The following is a 15,086-nucleotide window of genomic DNA, read 5'->3' as shown; positions in this document are numbered from 1 at the left end:
CCAACCATGATGCCAAATTAAACTAAATCTCTTCAGCCTGCACATGATCTACTTCCCTCCGTTCCCTGCATATCTAACACCCTTTGCACATCTTGTACCTTTCCCTTAAGTTTTCACAATGAAGATACCTTTCTGTGAAGGGGGGAGTGGTCCACAAATGCAGGGGAGCTCTGTGAGGGGGTATTCTCCCCAGAGCAATACAGCACAGATACAGGCCCTTCGGCCCAACCAGTCCATGCCGACCACAGTGCCCACACAGCTAGTCCCAATTTCCTGCGTTCAGCCCATATCCCTCCAAGCCCCCCCCCCCCCCATCCGTGTACCTATCCAAGTGCTTTTCAAATGATACTGTTGTACCTGCCTCACCCACTTCCTCTGGCAGCTCGTTCCATATACTCACCACCCTCTGCGGGAAAAAGTTGCCCCTCAGGTCCCTTTTAAATCCTTCCCCTCTCACCCTAAACCTACACCCTCTAGTTTTGGACTCCCCTACCCTGGAGAAAAGACTGTTACTGTCCACCTTATGTCTGCCTCTCATAATTTTAAACACTTCTATAAGGTTGCCGTCCATTCTCCTACGTTCCAAGGAATAAAGACCTAACCTGGCCAACCTCTCCCTGTAACTCAGGCCCTCAAGTCCTGGCAACATCCTCGTAAATCCTCTCTGCACTCTTTCCAGTTTAACCACGTCTTTCCTATAACAGGGTGACCAACACTGTACACAACGCTCCAAGTGCGGCCTCACCGACGACTTACACAACAGCAACATAATGTCCCAACTCCTGTACTCACTGCCCTGACAGTTTACTTAGTAAAAACTAGTTTGTTTGGATTCCGATTAAAAACCTAAAGAGAGATTTGATTGATTGATTAGGGAGCCAGGTCAACTAAAGCTGAACTCAAATCAAGTTTACAACTTCTGCACAAATATTGCTGCGGAAGTGGGAAGATTTGTGCATATTAAGCCATTTTATTGGCAAGGATGATGTGTCCCACCACCATTATTTAACAACCGAGACTAACAACAGACTCTGCAAGTATATCTCATAGTGACCTGTGTTTTTTGATTGCTGTGACTTATGACCTGTTAATACTGTCTGTTAAATATTACCAGATGTCTCAAGAAATACAAATCACATATTCAGCCTAGTTTTGCTTGTATCGCTTGCCAGTCTTAGCTGCTGCCATAGAGCAATACAGCACAGACACAGGCCCTTTGGCCCAACCAGTCCATGCCGACCACGGTGCCCACACAGCTAGTCCCAATTTCCTGCGTTCGGCCCATATCCCTCCAAGCCCCGCCCCCCCCCAACCCATCCATGTACCTATCCAAGTGTGTCTTAAGTGATCTTGTTGTACCTGCCTCACCCACTTCCTCTGGCAGCTCGTTCCGTACACCCACCACCCTCTGCGTGAAGAAGTTGCTCCTCAGGTCCCTTTTAAATCTTTCGCCTCTCACCCTAAACCTACACCCTCTAGTTTTGGACTCCCCTGCCCTGGAGAAAAGACTGTTACCGTCCACCTTATCTCTGCCTCTCATAATTTTAAACACTTCTGTCAGGTCGGCCCCTCATTCTCCTACGTTCCAAGGAATAAAGACCCAGCCTGGCCAACCTCTCCCTATAACTCAGGCCCTCGAGTCCTGGCAACATCCTCGTAAATCCTCTCTGTACTCTTTCCAGTTTAACCACGTCTTTCCTATAACAGGGTGACCAAAACCGTGCACAGTACTCCAAGTGCAGCCTCACCAACAACTGCAATGCAATGTCCCAACTCCTATTCTCAGTGCCCTGACTGATGAAGGCTGGCGTGCTAAATGCCTTCTGTAAGATGAATATCACCACAGAGAGGAGCCTAAAAAATAGACCAGGAGGTGGTGATTTTCTTTGACCAATGTTATAGTTCTGATTGGTTGGTTCTTTCTGCAGGAGGTAGAACTTCACAGTGGATCAGAAACTGGAACATATGGAAGAGGATGTGTGATTATTTTCCTGTGACGGTGAGGTCCTTTCTGAGTTCCCAAGTCCATCTCAGAGAGTCAGACGGCAGGGAAACAGGCCCTTCGGGTCCTCGAGTCCACGCCGAGCATCAACCACCAATTTACACCCATCCTAATATATTTTCCTCACATTCCCACCAACTCCTCCGAGATTCTTCCCCTCACCCACGCACCCACGCAACAGGGGGGCAATTTACAGCGGCCAATTAACCCACCGACCCCGCACGTTGTTGGGAGGTGGGAGGGAACTGGAGCCCCCGGGGGAAACCCACGCGGTCACAGGGAGAAGGTGCAAACTCCACACACACACACACACACACACACACACACACACACACACACACACACACACACACACACACACACACACACGTGACCAGGGACATCAAACACTCCTCATGTGTTAAGCCTTTCATTCTTGTGAACCTCCTCTGGATTTGTCCAACTTCTGCTTATAGTTAGTTTGGGAACTCTTAGAGCGGGTAAACAAATGCATGATGCATCGTGTCACGGGATGTTTGGATGACTAATCATCGGCACAATTTCTGGACAACCAAGTGTTATTTTGATTAATGCCTCAACACACATTTAATTCACTTTTATAAAGGTGTCGTATGGTAACATTTTAGTGAATCTGCTAATTTTCAAGAGCATACAAGACCCAGGGTCCTGATGCGTGGTGGGGGACAGCCGGAATCGAGATCGTGGTGGGTGGTGAGGGACTGCGGGGATCTTTTTCCCAGGGTAGAGGTGTCAAGTACTGGAGGACATGCATTGAAGGTAAGGGGGGAAAGTTTAAAGATGTGCAGGGCAAGTTTTTTTACACAGAGAGCGGTGGGTGCCTGGAACGGGCTGCCAGGGGTGGTGATGGAGGCAGATACGATAGAGGCGTTTACGAGGCTGTTAGACAGATGAATAAGATAAGATTTCTTTATTAGTCACATGTACATCAAAACACACAGTGAAATGTATCTTTTGCGTAGAGTGTTCTGGGGGCAGCCCACAAGTGTCGCCACGCTTCCGGCACCGACATAGCATGCCCACGACTTCCTAACCCGTACGTCTTTGGAATGTGGGAGGAAACCGGAGCACCCGGAGGAAACCCACGTGGACACACGGGGAGAACGTACAAACTCCTTACAGACAGCGGCTGGAATTGAGCCCGGGTCGCTGGCGTTATAAAGCGTCATGCTAACCGCTACACCACTGTGCTGTGGAATATGCAGGGAGTGGAGGGATACGGATCATGTTCAGGCAGAAGGGATTTGGTTTAAGTTGGCATCGTGCTCGGCACAGACATGGTGGGCCGAAGGGCCTGTTCCTCTGATGTGCTATTCTATGTTCTATAACTGGGACCCAAGTGAGTGGAGACATAAGGGGCTGAATATGGAACAACAGTTAAACTGCTGGAGAACTCAGCAGGTCGAGCAGCATCTGTATGTGCGAGGGTCGGTGGGGGGAAAGAAATGGTCGATGTTTTGGGTCCAGACCCTCAGATCTGCATGTGGAGAGGGGAGATGACCAGGGGATGGGGTGCGCCAGAGATAGGCGGAGCCAGGTGAGGTGGGAGAGGATTGGCAGATGGAGCCAGGTGGGGGAGAAAGGGGGGAAAGGGAGGACCGTTGAGGCAAGAGTCCGCTGCCTAACAGGCCGAAATAGATCCAGGACGGATCATCCCTCCCTTCACCTATCACCTACCAGCTGCTGCCTCACCACTGCCTTCTCACTGGCCGCCTCCCCTCTCCACTCTCCGAAACGTCGACCGTCCCTCCGCCTCCACAGGTGCTGCTCGACCCTCTGAGTCCCTCAGGTGAGTGGACAACACAAGCGTCACCTGGTGAGCTGGACACCAGACCATGGGGAGAGTGGATTATGGCAACTTTACCATCTCCCAGGTCTCTTCAACGTGGGAGCTGGCACTTGCTTTGCCCACCTACTTATCTGTCAATTGTCCTCTCTCCAGCTTGTGACTACAGCCAAGCTCAGCCCCAAGAAGAACTACATCCTGGGCTACCATCCCCACGGAATTATGAGCTTTGGAGCCTTCTGTAACTTCTGCACAGAGGCCACCCAGTTCTCCAGGGTTTTCCCCGGCATCACTCCGCACTTGGCCACACTGAAAGGTCTCTTCCGCCTACCCATCTACCGAGATTACCTCATGAGCTCAGGTAGGGGCAATGCTGACCGCTGCTTGGTACGGATCTGGTTCCTTTGAAGTCAATCCCAGGGCCGAAATGGTTGCCACAAGAGGATGTAGGTTTAAGGTGCTGGGTAGTAGGTACAGGGGAGATGCCAGGGGTAAGTTTTTTACTCAGAGAGTGGTGAGTGTGTGGAAAGGGCTGCCGGCAACGGTGGTGGAGGCGGATACGATAGGGTCCTTTAAGAGACTTTTGGATGGGTACATGGAGCTGAGAAAAATAGAGGGCTATGGGTAAGCCTAGTAATTTCTAAGGTAGGGACATGTTCGGCACAGCTTTGTGGGCTGAATTGTGCTGTAGGTTTTCTGTCTTTCTATGTTTCTATATGCATAAGTACAGACTATGGAAACTATAGACCGGTGAGTCTCACGTCAGTGGTAGGGAAGTTACTAGAGAGGATTCTTAGGGATAGGACTTACCGACATTTGGCAAACCATGGCCTAATTAGGGACAGTCAGCATGGCATTGTGTGGGGCAAGTCATGCCTTAATGACTTGTTTGAGTTTCTTGAGGAGGTACCAGTTCATCAGTTGCTGCTCTGGTTAACGAATTGTCCTACAAGGTTGATTGATGAAGGTAGAGCTGTGGATGTTGTCTACATGGATTTTAGTAAGGCATTTGACAGGGTCCCTCCTGGGAGGCTCACCCAGAGGATTAAGATGCATGGGAGCCACGGTGAATTGGCCGTTTGGAATCAAAATTGGCTTGCCCGTAGAAGACAGAGGGTAGTGGTCGATGGGACTTATTCTATCTGGAGGTCTGTGACTAGTGGCGTTCCTCAAGGATCCGCACTGCTGTCTGTGATGTATATAAGTGACCTGGATGAAAATGTACATGGGTGGGTTAGTAAGTTTGCAGATGATACGAAGATTGGTGGTGTTGTGGATAGAGTAGCAGACCAGCAAAGGATACAATGGGATATAAATCAGTTGCAGACATGGGCAGAGAAATGGCAGATGGAGTTCAACCCGGCCAAATGTGAAGTTTTGCACCTTGGGAGATCAAATGTAAGGAGACAGTACACTGTTAATGGCAGGACCCTTAACAGTGTTGATGAATAGAGGGATCTTGGGGTCCAGGTCCATAGCTACTTGAAAGTGGCTGCACATGTTGATAGGGTGATAAAGAAGGCATATGGCATGCTTGCCTTTGTTAGTTGAGGCACTGAGTTCAAAAGTCAGGAAGTTATGTTGCAGCTTTATAGAACTGGTTCGGCCGCATCTGGAGTATTGCATTCAGTTCTGGTCACCCCGTTGTAGAAGGAATGTCGAGGCTTTGGAGAGGGTTCAGAAGAGGTTCACCAGGATGCTGCCTGAATTAGAAGGCATGTGCTATAAGGAGAGGTTGGAGAAACTTGGGTTGTTTTCTCTGGAGCGGTGGAGGCTGAGGGGAAACCTGATAGAGGTTTATAAGATTATGAGAGGCATAGATAGAGTAGACAGTCGGTATCGCTTTCCTATGTCTAATACCAGAGGGCATGTATTTAAGGTCAGAGGGGGTAAATTCAAAGGAGCAGGTTTTTTGACTAGCGAGTGGTGGGTGCCTGGAATGTGCTGCCAGGGGTGGTGGTGGAGGCAGATACGATAGAGGTGTTTAAGAGTAGATAGGCACATGGATGTGCAGAGAATGGAGGGAGATGGACGTTCTGTAGGCAGAAGGGATTAGTATAATTAGGCATTTAATTAATAGTTTAATTAGTTTGGCACAACGTCATGAGCCAAAGGGCCTGTTCCTGTGCTGTACTGTTCCATGTTCTGTGTTGCATGTGTGCACGGGTGCAATGAAAAGCTTACCTGCAGCAGCATCACAGGCGCAGAGCATCAGATAAGCGGCATTCACAAGAAAAGCAGAAATTATACAAGAAAGAACACAATTGGAGCAAAAAAGTCCGTTGAATTGCAAAGTGGTCATGGTGTTGCTACACCGAGGTAGTTCTGCCGGTTGGTTCAAGAACCGAATGGTTGAAGGGAAGTCGCTGTTCCTGAACCTGGTGGTGTGGGACTTCAGGCTTCTGTACCTCCTGCCCAGTGGGAGCTGTGAGAAGATGGCACATCCCGGATGGTGGGGATCTTTGATGATGGACGTCGCCTTCTTGAGGCAGCACCTCCTGTAGATACTCCCAATGGTGGGGAGGGATGTACCCGTGATGTATTGGGCTGAGTCCACTACTCTCTGAAGCTTCTTACGTTCCTGTGCATTCGAATTGCTGTACCAGACCGTGAAACAACCAGTCAGGATACTTTCAACAGTGCACCTGTAGAAGTTTGTTAGAGGGTTCGGTGGGATTCTGAAGAGGGTGATGGACACACAATGTGGTCTCTGATCTTCTCTCCTCCCTCCACTCTTCCCCACACCCCCTCCATCTTCCCCCAGGAGTGTGCCCAGTGAGCAGGTCAAGCCTCAGACACCGCCTGGAAGAGAGCGGGCCTGGTAACGCGGTGGTGATCGTGGTGGGAGGCGCGGCGGAGTCGATGACCGGCCGGCCGGGGAAGTGCACGGTCCTGCTGAAGAACAGGAAGGGCTTCGTCCGCCTGGCTCTGGAGCACGGGTAGGTCACTGCGAACCTCCTCCATCACCCCTTCTCCGTCTCCAGTGTCACTCCCCGGCACTAGTTTCCTCTCCACCCCGACTTACGGACTGGGAGAGTGAACACAGGCACAATTCGGCCGCAGAGGCATCGCTGAGGAACCCTATTCCCATCAGCAACTGCGATCCCTGGGCCGCTGCAGGGAGGGTGGAAGATACACGGTGGGTGTAGGAGGCTGTGTTCCCCAACTATAGAGTCATATACAGCACAGAAACGGGCCCTTCGGCCCAACTCATCCATGTTGACCAAGATGCCTACCTGAGCTGGTCCCATTTGTCTGCATTTGGCCCACGGGCAGACACAGTAGTGTAGCGGTTAGTATAACGTTATTACAGCACCAGCGGCCCCGGTTCAATTCCCGCCGCTGTCTGTAAGGAGTTTGTACGTTCTCCCCGTGTCTGCGTGGGTTTCCTCCAGGTGCTCCGGTCTCCTCCCACATTCCAAAGACGTACGGGTTAGGAAGTTGTGGGCATGCAATGCTGGCGCCGGAAGTGTGGCGACACTTGCGGGCTACCCCCCAGAACACTCTACACAAAAGATGCATTTCACTGTGTGTTTCAATTTACATGTGACTAATAAAGATATCTTATCTTAACTTATATCCCTCTAAACCTTTCCATCGAGGTAGTGAAAAGGAAAACAGAATGCAGGATATGGTGTTGCAGTTACAGAGAAAGTGCAGTGTAGGCAGAAAATAAGGTGCAAGGGCCACGACAAAGTAGATTGGGAGATCAAGAGTTCACCTTTTAGCATGTGAGAGATCCGTTCAAGAGTCTGATAACAGCGGGATAGAAGCTGCCCTTGAGCCTGGTGGTATGTGCTTTCAGGCTTTTGTATCTTCTGCCTGTTGGGAGGGGGGAGAAGAGAGAATGTCCGGGGCGGGTGGGGTCTTTGATTATGTTGGCTGCTTTACTGAGGCAGTGAGAAGTGTAGACAGAGTCCATGGAGGGGAGGCTGGCGTCCGTGATGTGCTGGGCTGCGTCCACAACTCTCTGCAGTTTCTCGCAGTCCTGGGCAGAGCAGTTGCCGTACCAAGCCGTGATGCATCCAGATAGGATGCTTTCTATGGTGAATCAGTAAAAGCTGGTGAGGGTCATCGGGGACATGCCAAAGTTCCTGGGCCTCCCGAGGAGGGAGAACGAGGGCAAGGTTCGGAGGGGTCGATGCTCTTGGATGAGGATTTTGGGATTAGGGCCTGGTAGTGTTGGGAGTGTGGGGGTCTGTTGGGGTGAAGTGTGGGAGTAGGGGTGTGGGAAAGGGTGCTGAGTCTTGGGCATGTGTGGGGTGGGGGGGGTGTGGAGAATATTTGAATGCCACCTCCTTTACCAACGATTTGTTGATTGGCCGATTTGGGATCTTTCTATGCACAGAAGGCCTGGTCCATTTCCCGCCTTAGAGCTGCCACTCACCAAGATGAACCAATAGCCTGAGGCTGACCTGTGACCCCCCCCCCCCCTTGCCCTCCAAGATAGGTTCTGAGGTCTAAACCTTGGACCTGGGGGATGGTGGGGTGGGAAGGGGGCGCTCCCCTCCCGGAAGGGCCACACTTCAGCAGAGAGCCTGTCTGCCCCCTCACCGATCCCATGGAGGACGAGGGGAAGACCAGGAGTATCATCTCACAACTCCACTGCCGGCTTATTAATCGAGGGAAGTTTGTGGGAGCTTCCCGTGTGCGCGGACAACTGCCATGTTCAGTCAGACGCCGCACTGATCCACGGGCCAGAGGAGGTTGTAGCAGGATCCGGATCTTCTCTTCAGCACAGGGGTTGTGTTCTCCCTCAATGCCTCTCCCTGCCCCAGACTCTCCTCATCACCAACAGCCTGTCCCGGTCCAACCATGTAGACGTCACAGCCAAGGAAGCTCACCAACGCCTCTACTTCCTCAGGAGGCTATAGAAATTCGGTATGTCCCCTTTGATACTCACCAACTTTTATCCATGCACCATAGAAAGCATCTTATCTGGATGCATCACGGCTTGGTACGGCAACTGCTCTGCCCAGGACCACAAGAAACTGCGGAGAGTTGTGGACACAGCTCAGTGCATCACGGAAACCAGCCTCCCCTCCATGGACTGTCTTTACCTCTCGTTGTCTTGGTGAAGCAGCCAGCATAATCAAAGACTCCACCCACCCAGGACACTCTCTCTTCTCTCTTCTTCCATCAGGTAGAAGATACAGGAGCATTAGGGCACGTACCACCAGACTTAAGGACAGCTTCTATCCCGCTGTGATAAGACTATTGAACGGTTCCCTTATACGTTGAGATGGACTCTGACCTCACGATCTACCTTGTTGTGACCTTGCACCTTGTTGCACTGCACTTTCTCTGTAGCTGTGACACTTTACTCTGTACTGTTATTGTTTTTACCTGTACTACCTCAATGCACTCTGTACTAACTCAATGTAACTGCACTGTGTAATGAATTACCTGTACGATCGGTACGCAAGACAAGTTTTTCACTGTACCTCGGTACAACTGACAATAATAAACCAATAGCAATACCCAAATGCAATCCCCTTCCCCTCCCTCCCCTCACCAAAGAGAGATACATGCTTCCTCTGTGGTGACTCCCAACGCACTTCCTTCCCCAGCTCACTCGATCCCCTGGGATACCTCCATTGCCTGTCCTGCTGGTTCTGTCCCTCTCTTCCTCTCCCATGGTTGACGCAACCTTCTCAAGTCGCGTTTATTGCCACGTGCACACGTACGGTGAGGTGCAGGTACAGTGAAAAAACTTGCTTGCAAGCAGCATCACAGTCACGTAGGTACAGACAACAGGGCGGCAAATCTGTGGAATTCGCTGCCACAGAGGGCTGTGGAGGCCAAGTCATTGGGTGTATTTAAGGCAGAGACTGATGGGTTCTTGATTGGTTAAGGGGGTTAAGGGTTGTGGGGAGAAGGCAGGAGAACGGGGCTTGAGGAAGAAGAAAATCAGCCACGATGGAATGACGGAGTAGACTCGATGGGCTGAATGGCCTAATTCTGTCCTGGGAGAAAGCTCTTATGCAAGACAGTGAAGGGAAAAAAATAGACTAAAAAATAGTGCAAGAGGTGGTCCGTAGTGTTCCCGTTGCTGAGGTAGGGTTGAGGTTGTGCAGGTCGGTTCAAGAGCCTGACGGTTGTGGGAAAGTAGCTGTTCCTGAACCTGGTGGTGTGGGACTTCTGTACCTCCTGCCCGATGGTAGCAACGAGAAGATGGCATTGCCCGGATGGTGGGGATCTTTGATGGTAGATGCCGCATTCTTGAGGCAGCACCTCCTGTAGATGCTGTCAGTGGTGGGGAGTGCTGTGCCCCTGATGGACTGGGTTGTGTCCACTACTCTCCGCAGCCTCCTCACATTCTCTCTCCCCTCCCCAGGAATGACTAAATTCACTGGAGCGTCAGAAAATGAGGGGTGATCTTATAGAAGTGTATAAAATTATGAGGGGCATAGATCGGGCGAATGCACTCAGTCTTTTTGAGGAAATCAAGAACTAGAGGGCACAGGTTTAAGGTGAGAGGGCAGAAATTTAATAGGAACCTGAGGGGCAACCTTTTCACCCAGAAGGTGGTCCGTATGTGGAACAAGCTGCCAGAGGAAGTGGTTGAGGCAACGTTTAAAAGACACTTAGACAGGTGCATGGACAGGAAAGGTTTAGAGGAATATTGGCCCAACGCTGGCAAATGGGTATTGGGATTGGTTTATTACTGTCACTTGTACCGAGGTACAGTGAAAAACCTGTCTTGCATACTGATTGTATGGATCAATTCATTGCACAGTGCAGTTACATTGAGTTAGTACCTAGTTTAGACGGGAATGTTGGCCGGCATGGACTAGTTGGGCCGAAGGGCCTGTTTCCGTGCTATGACTCTGTCACTGCTGGTGACACCAGCCCTCTGTTCCCTGCTTCCCGTAGTGACTCTCCCTCTCTCTCTCTCCCCCTTCTCTCTCTCTCTCTCCCCCTCTCCATCTCAGGGCTGACCTAGTTCCTGTCTACTGCTTTGGAGAGAACGATGTCTACGACCAGGTGCTTCTCGATCCAGCCAGCTGGGGGCACCGGCTGCAGCGGCAGTTCCAGAAACTCGTAGGCTTCGCTCCCTGCTTGTTCAGGGGCCAGGGGCTCTTATTCAGCCGCTCTTGGGGGTTGTTACCCTTCGCCAGACCCCTGACCACTGTAGGTGAGTACCTCACTAAAAGGCTCCTGCCACTTGTCGAGGGTAGCTCAACTTAACGCCAGTCACCAAAGGGGCCACACACGATGATTCATCTTGTTTGGGAAAACATGACCAAAGTAACTCAGTGTAAGATTTACTCACCTTAGTATTGGTTTTGGTTTATTATTGTCACATGTACTGAGATACAGTGAAAAACTGAAAGTTCACCAGTGCCTCTACTTCCTCAGGAGGCTATAGAAATTCAGCATGTCCTCTTTGACTCTTTTATCAATGCACCATAGAAAGCATCCTATCCGGATGCATCACGGCTTGGTACGGCAACTGCTTTGCCCAGGACCGCAAGAAACTGCAGGGAGATGTGGACACAGCCCAGCGCATCACAGAAACCAGCCTCCCCTCCATGGACTTTGTCTACATTTCCCGCTGCCTCGGTAAACATAGAACACTACAGGCCCTTCAGCCCACAACGTTGTGCCGACATTTTATCCTGCTCTATCTAACCCTTCCCTCCCACATAGCCCCCTATTTTTCTATCATTCAAAGCAAACAACATAATCAACGACCCCACCCACACCGGACATTCTCTCATTTCCCCCCCCTCCCATTGGGCAGGAGATACAAAAGCCTGAAAGCACGTACCACCAGGCTCAAGGACAGCTTCTATCCCGCTGTTATAAAACTATTGAATGGACCTCTTGTACGATAAGATGGACTCTTGACCTCACAATCTACCTCTTTGTGGCCCTTGCACCTTATTGTCTGCCTACACTGCACTTTCTCTGTAACTGGAGCACTTTATTCTGCATTCCGTTATTGCTTTTCCCTTGTACTACCTCGATGCATTGATGTGATGAAATGATCTGTATGGACGGCATGCAAAACAAAGTTTTTCACTGTACCTCGGTACATGTGACAATAATAAACCAATTACCAATGAGGTAGACAGTCAAAATCTTTCTCCCAGGGTAGAAATGTCAAGTACTAATTTCTCTGTAACTGGAGCACTTTATTCTGCATTCCGTTATTGCTTTTCCCTTGTACTACCTCGATGCATTGATGTGATGAAATGATCTGTATGGACGGCATGCAAAACAAAGTTTTTCACTGTACCTCGGTACATGTGACAATAATAAACCAATTACCAATGAGGTAGACAGTCAAAATCTTTCTCCCAGGGTAGAAATGTCAAGTACTAGAGGACGTGCATTTAAGGTGAGAGGTGGAAAGTTTAAAGGAGATGTGTGTGGCAAGTTCTTTTATACAGAGAGCGGTGGGTGCCTGGAATGCGCTGCCAGGGGTGGAGGTGGAGGCAGATACAATAGAGGAGTTTAAAAGGCTGTTAGATAGGCTCATGAATATGCAGGAAATGGAGGGATGTGGATCATGGGCAGGCAGAAGAGATTTAGTTTAATTTGGTTCAGCGCAGACATTGTGGGCCGAAGGGCCTGTTACTTTGATGTACTGTTCTATGTTCTATGACAGGTAGCACAGTCTGACTGTGAGTGTGGCAGGGTTGGGGAGGGGTTGGTTCTCTCAATCGCCCACCCTTCCCTCTGGACAGGAGGTGACCAACACTGAGCTGGGGTTTGTAGGGGACAATGAGGATCGAGGGGCGAGAGGGCGGGGGGGGTGATTACTAACTTCCGGGTTCTGAGGTGTTCAGCGCACCAAGTGCCGACTTCACTCACCTCTGCCGGAGAACGGGTCTGCAACAAACCCCACCCAGGGGATCACGCCTCCTCCTACAGCCGGGTGCTGCACACAGGGGGGTGCTGAGGTTACCCTGTTCATGGGGGCAGAGAGCGAGGCGGGGGAGGGGAGGCAGGGAGACAGGGGCTAAAATAAAGACAAAGGAGCAGGAAGCAGAAAGGGGAGAGAGAGAGGGGGGGGAAGAGAGAGGGGGGAGAGGGGGGGAGAGAGAGGGAGAGAGAGGGAGACGGGAATGGCAGCGATGATCCAGCCTGTGTCTCCCTCTCACAACGGGGCAGCCCCTCCCAACTGTGACTCCACGAGCCTGATTCATGATTGGACTGACCCGAGCAGTGGGCAGTGACGGGGAAGCAGCACCGGGGGAGAGGGCTGAACGAGGAGGGTTGGAGAGGATGGGATGACCCACTCCACTGACTACAAGGCTGTGCTCTTCTGTCCGACAGTGGGTGAGCCCATCGCCGTCAAGAGGACGGCCAACCCCTCGCAGGAGGAAGTGGATCGGTACCACGTCCTGTACCAGGAGGCTCTGCTCAGGCTCTTTGACAAGCACAAGGTGCGGTGTGGACTGTCAGAGGGCACCAAATTGACCATCCAGTGAGGCTCCTCGCCCCCTTTGCCCCCTCCCCCTGTCCAACCATGGCTGAGCGAGAGGATCCATCCCTAACCCCCACATTCTTCAACCCACCGTCTCCCACAGGGACCAAGGAAGGACAATCGCTTCACGGCTTCCCACTGGAGAGCTCCTCCAATAGGGCCTGAAGCCCAGTTTATCAACACCCACAGGGCCTGAGGTCTAGATCATCGCCCTCGGAGTCCCGAGGGCAGGACAATCGTTTAACTGCCCACAGGGCCTGAGACCTTGTTCAGCATCTCCCACAGGTCTGGGGTCCTGTTCACCTTCACAACAGGGCTCGAGTTGTAGATCACCATCACCCTCAGGGCCCGAGAGCAGGACAGTCGCTTCACTACTTCACTGCCCGCAGGACCTGTGGGTTAGTTCATCATCTCCTACAGGCCCTGAGGCCGAGGAAACCATCTCCCATAGGGCCTGAGGCCTGTTCACCATCTCCCACAGGGCCTAGGGCCCAGATCACTCTCTCCCACAGAGGCCGAGGCCCAGCTAACCATCTCCCACAGGGCCTGACGCCTTCACCAACCCACCCAGCACCCAGAGGGTCTAAGGCCGGTGCCAGCTCCCACCACTCCCCACTTACCACCAGCAACTGCCTCTGACTTATTCACCAAAGAGCCCGGTCGGTAGGGGAATCTCCTTTGTCCTGCTCTGGATTTTAATTAAAGGAGAATATTGTTTTGTGTTCTGAGTAGCAGCATCTTGCATTCCAGGGCAGGGAGGGTGTGAGTGAGGTACAGCTTGCTCTGCACTGTCCCATCACACACTCCCAGGGTCAGACACAGAGTGAAGCTCCCTCCACACTGTCCCATCACACATTCCCAGGGTCAGACACAGAGTGAAGCTCCCTCTGCACTGTCCCATCACACACTCCCGGGGTCAGACACATAGTGAAGCTCCCTCTACACCATCCCATCACACACTCCCAGGGTCAGACACAGAGTGAAACTCCCTCCACACCGTCCCATCACACATTCCCGGGGTCAGACACAGAGTGAAGCTCCCTCTGCACCGTCCCATCACACACTCCCGGAGTCAGACAGGGAGTGAAGCTCCCTCCACATTGTCCCATCACACACTCCTGGGGTCAGATACAGAGTGAAGCTCCCTCTGCACCGTCCCATCACACATTCCCAGGGTCAGACACAGTGAAGCTCCCTCTGCACCATCCCATCACACATTCCCAGGGTCAGACACAGAGTGAAGCTCCCTCTGCACCGTCCCATCACACACTCCTGGGGTCAGACACAGAGTGAAGCTCCCTCCACACCGTCCCATCACATCCTTCCAGGGCATGGGTTAGGCACAGTAAAGATCCCTCCACACTGTCTCATCACGTACCCCAGGCACAGTGTAACCACACAATGAAGATAGAGAGTGAAGTTCAATGTGTGCAGACAGATTCTCACCAATTTCACATTAGATTGTACAGACAGCTACATCTGGATAAATTATTGACCTCAGTGGTTACTTATGTTTTTACAATAAGACTGTATTTGTAGGACTACCAGTTGTACTCAGGAAAAATAAATAGACTGCATTACCGACAGTTATGTTGAAGAAAAGACACTGGTGGACAGGATTAAGCTTTCTCTACACTGCCCTGTCCCACAGTTCTGAGGCAGGGGTTTGACACAGAGTGAAGCTCCCTCCACACCATCCCATCACACTCCCAGGGTCAGACTCAGAGTGAAGCTCCCCCTACACTGTCCCATCACACACTCCTAGGACAAGGATAACACAGGCTTAGCTACAACAGGGTAACACTAAAACAGAAAAAGCTGGAAACACTCAGCAGATCAGG

At 51.3% G+C, this 15,086-nt stretch overlaps 1 protein-coding gene across 1 annotated transcript in view; it reads left to right on the top strand.

The window, feature by feature from the left end:
- Positions 1–15,055, top strand: part of LOC127586540 (diacylglycerol O-acyltransferase 2-like) — a 20,504-nt gene extending 5,449 nt beyond the window's left edge. Inside the window, exons 4-8 of the mRNA XM_052044572.1 lie at positions 1,929–1,999; positions 3,963–4,167; positions 6,571–6,745; positions 10,742–10,944; positions 13,095–15,055. Coding sequence (XP_051900532.1) covers positions 1,929–1,999; positions 3,963–4,167; positions 6,571–6,745; positions 10,742–10,944; positions 13,095–13,249 — 809 coding nt within the window. The 3' untranslated portion in view covers positions 13,250–15,055. The remainder of the gene's footprint in view (positions 1–1,928; positions 2,000–3,962; positions 4,168–6,570; positions 6,746–10,741; positions 10,945–13,094) is intronic.
- The last annotated feature ends 31 nt before the right edge of the window (positions 15,056–15,086 follow it).

The sequence above is a fragment of the Pristis pectinata genome, chromosome 37, assembly GCF_009764475.1.
Source record: "Pristis pectinata isolate sPriPec2 chromosome 37, sPriPec2.1.pri, whole genome shotgun sequence".
NCBI classification, from domain to species: Eukaryota; Metazoa; Chordata; class Chondrichthyes; order Rhinopristiformes; family Pristidae; genus Pristis; species Pristis pectinata.
Note: the sequence above shows the minus strand (reverse complement) of the source record. Positions and strands in the feature narration are given on the sequence as shown.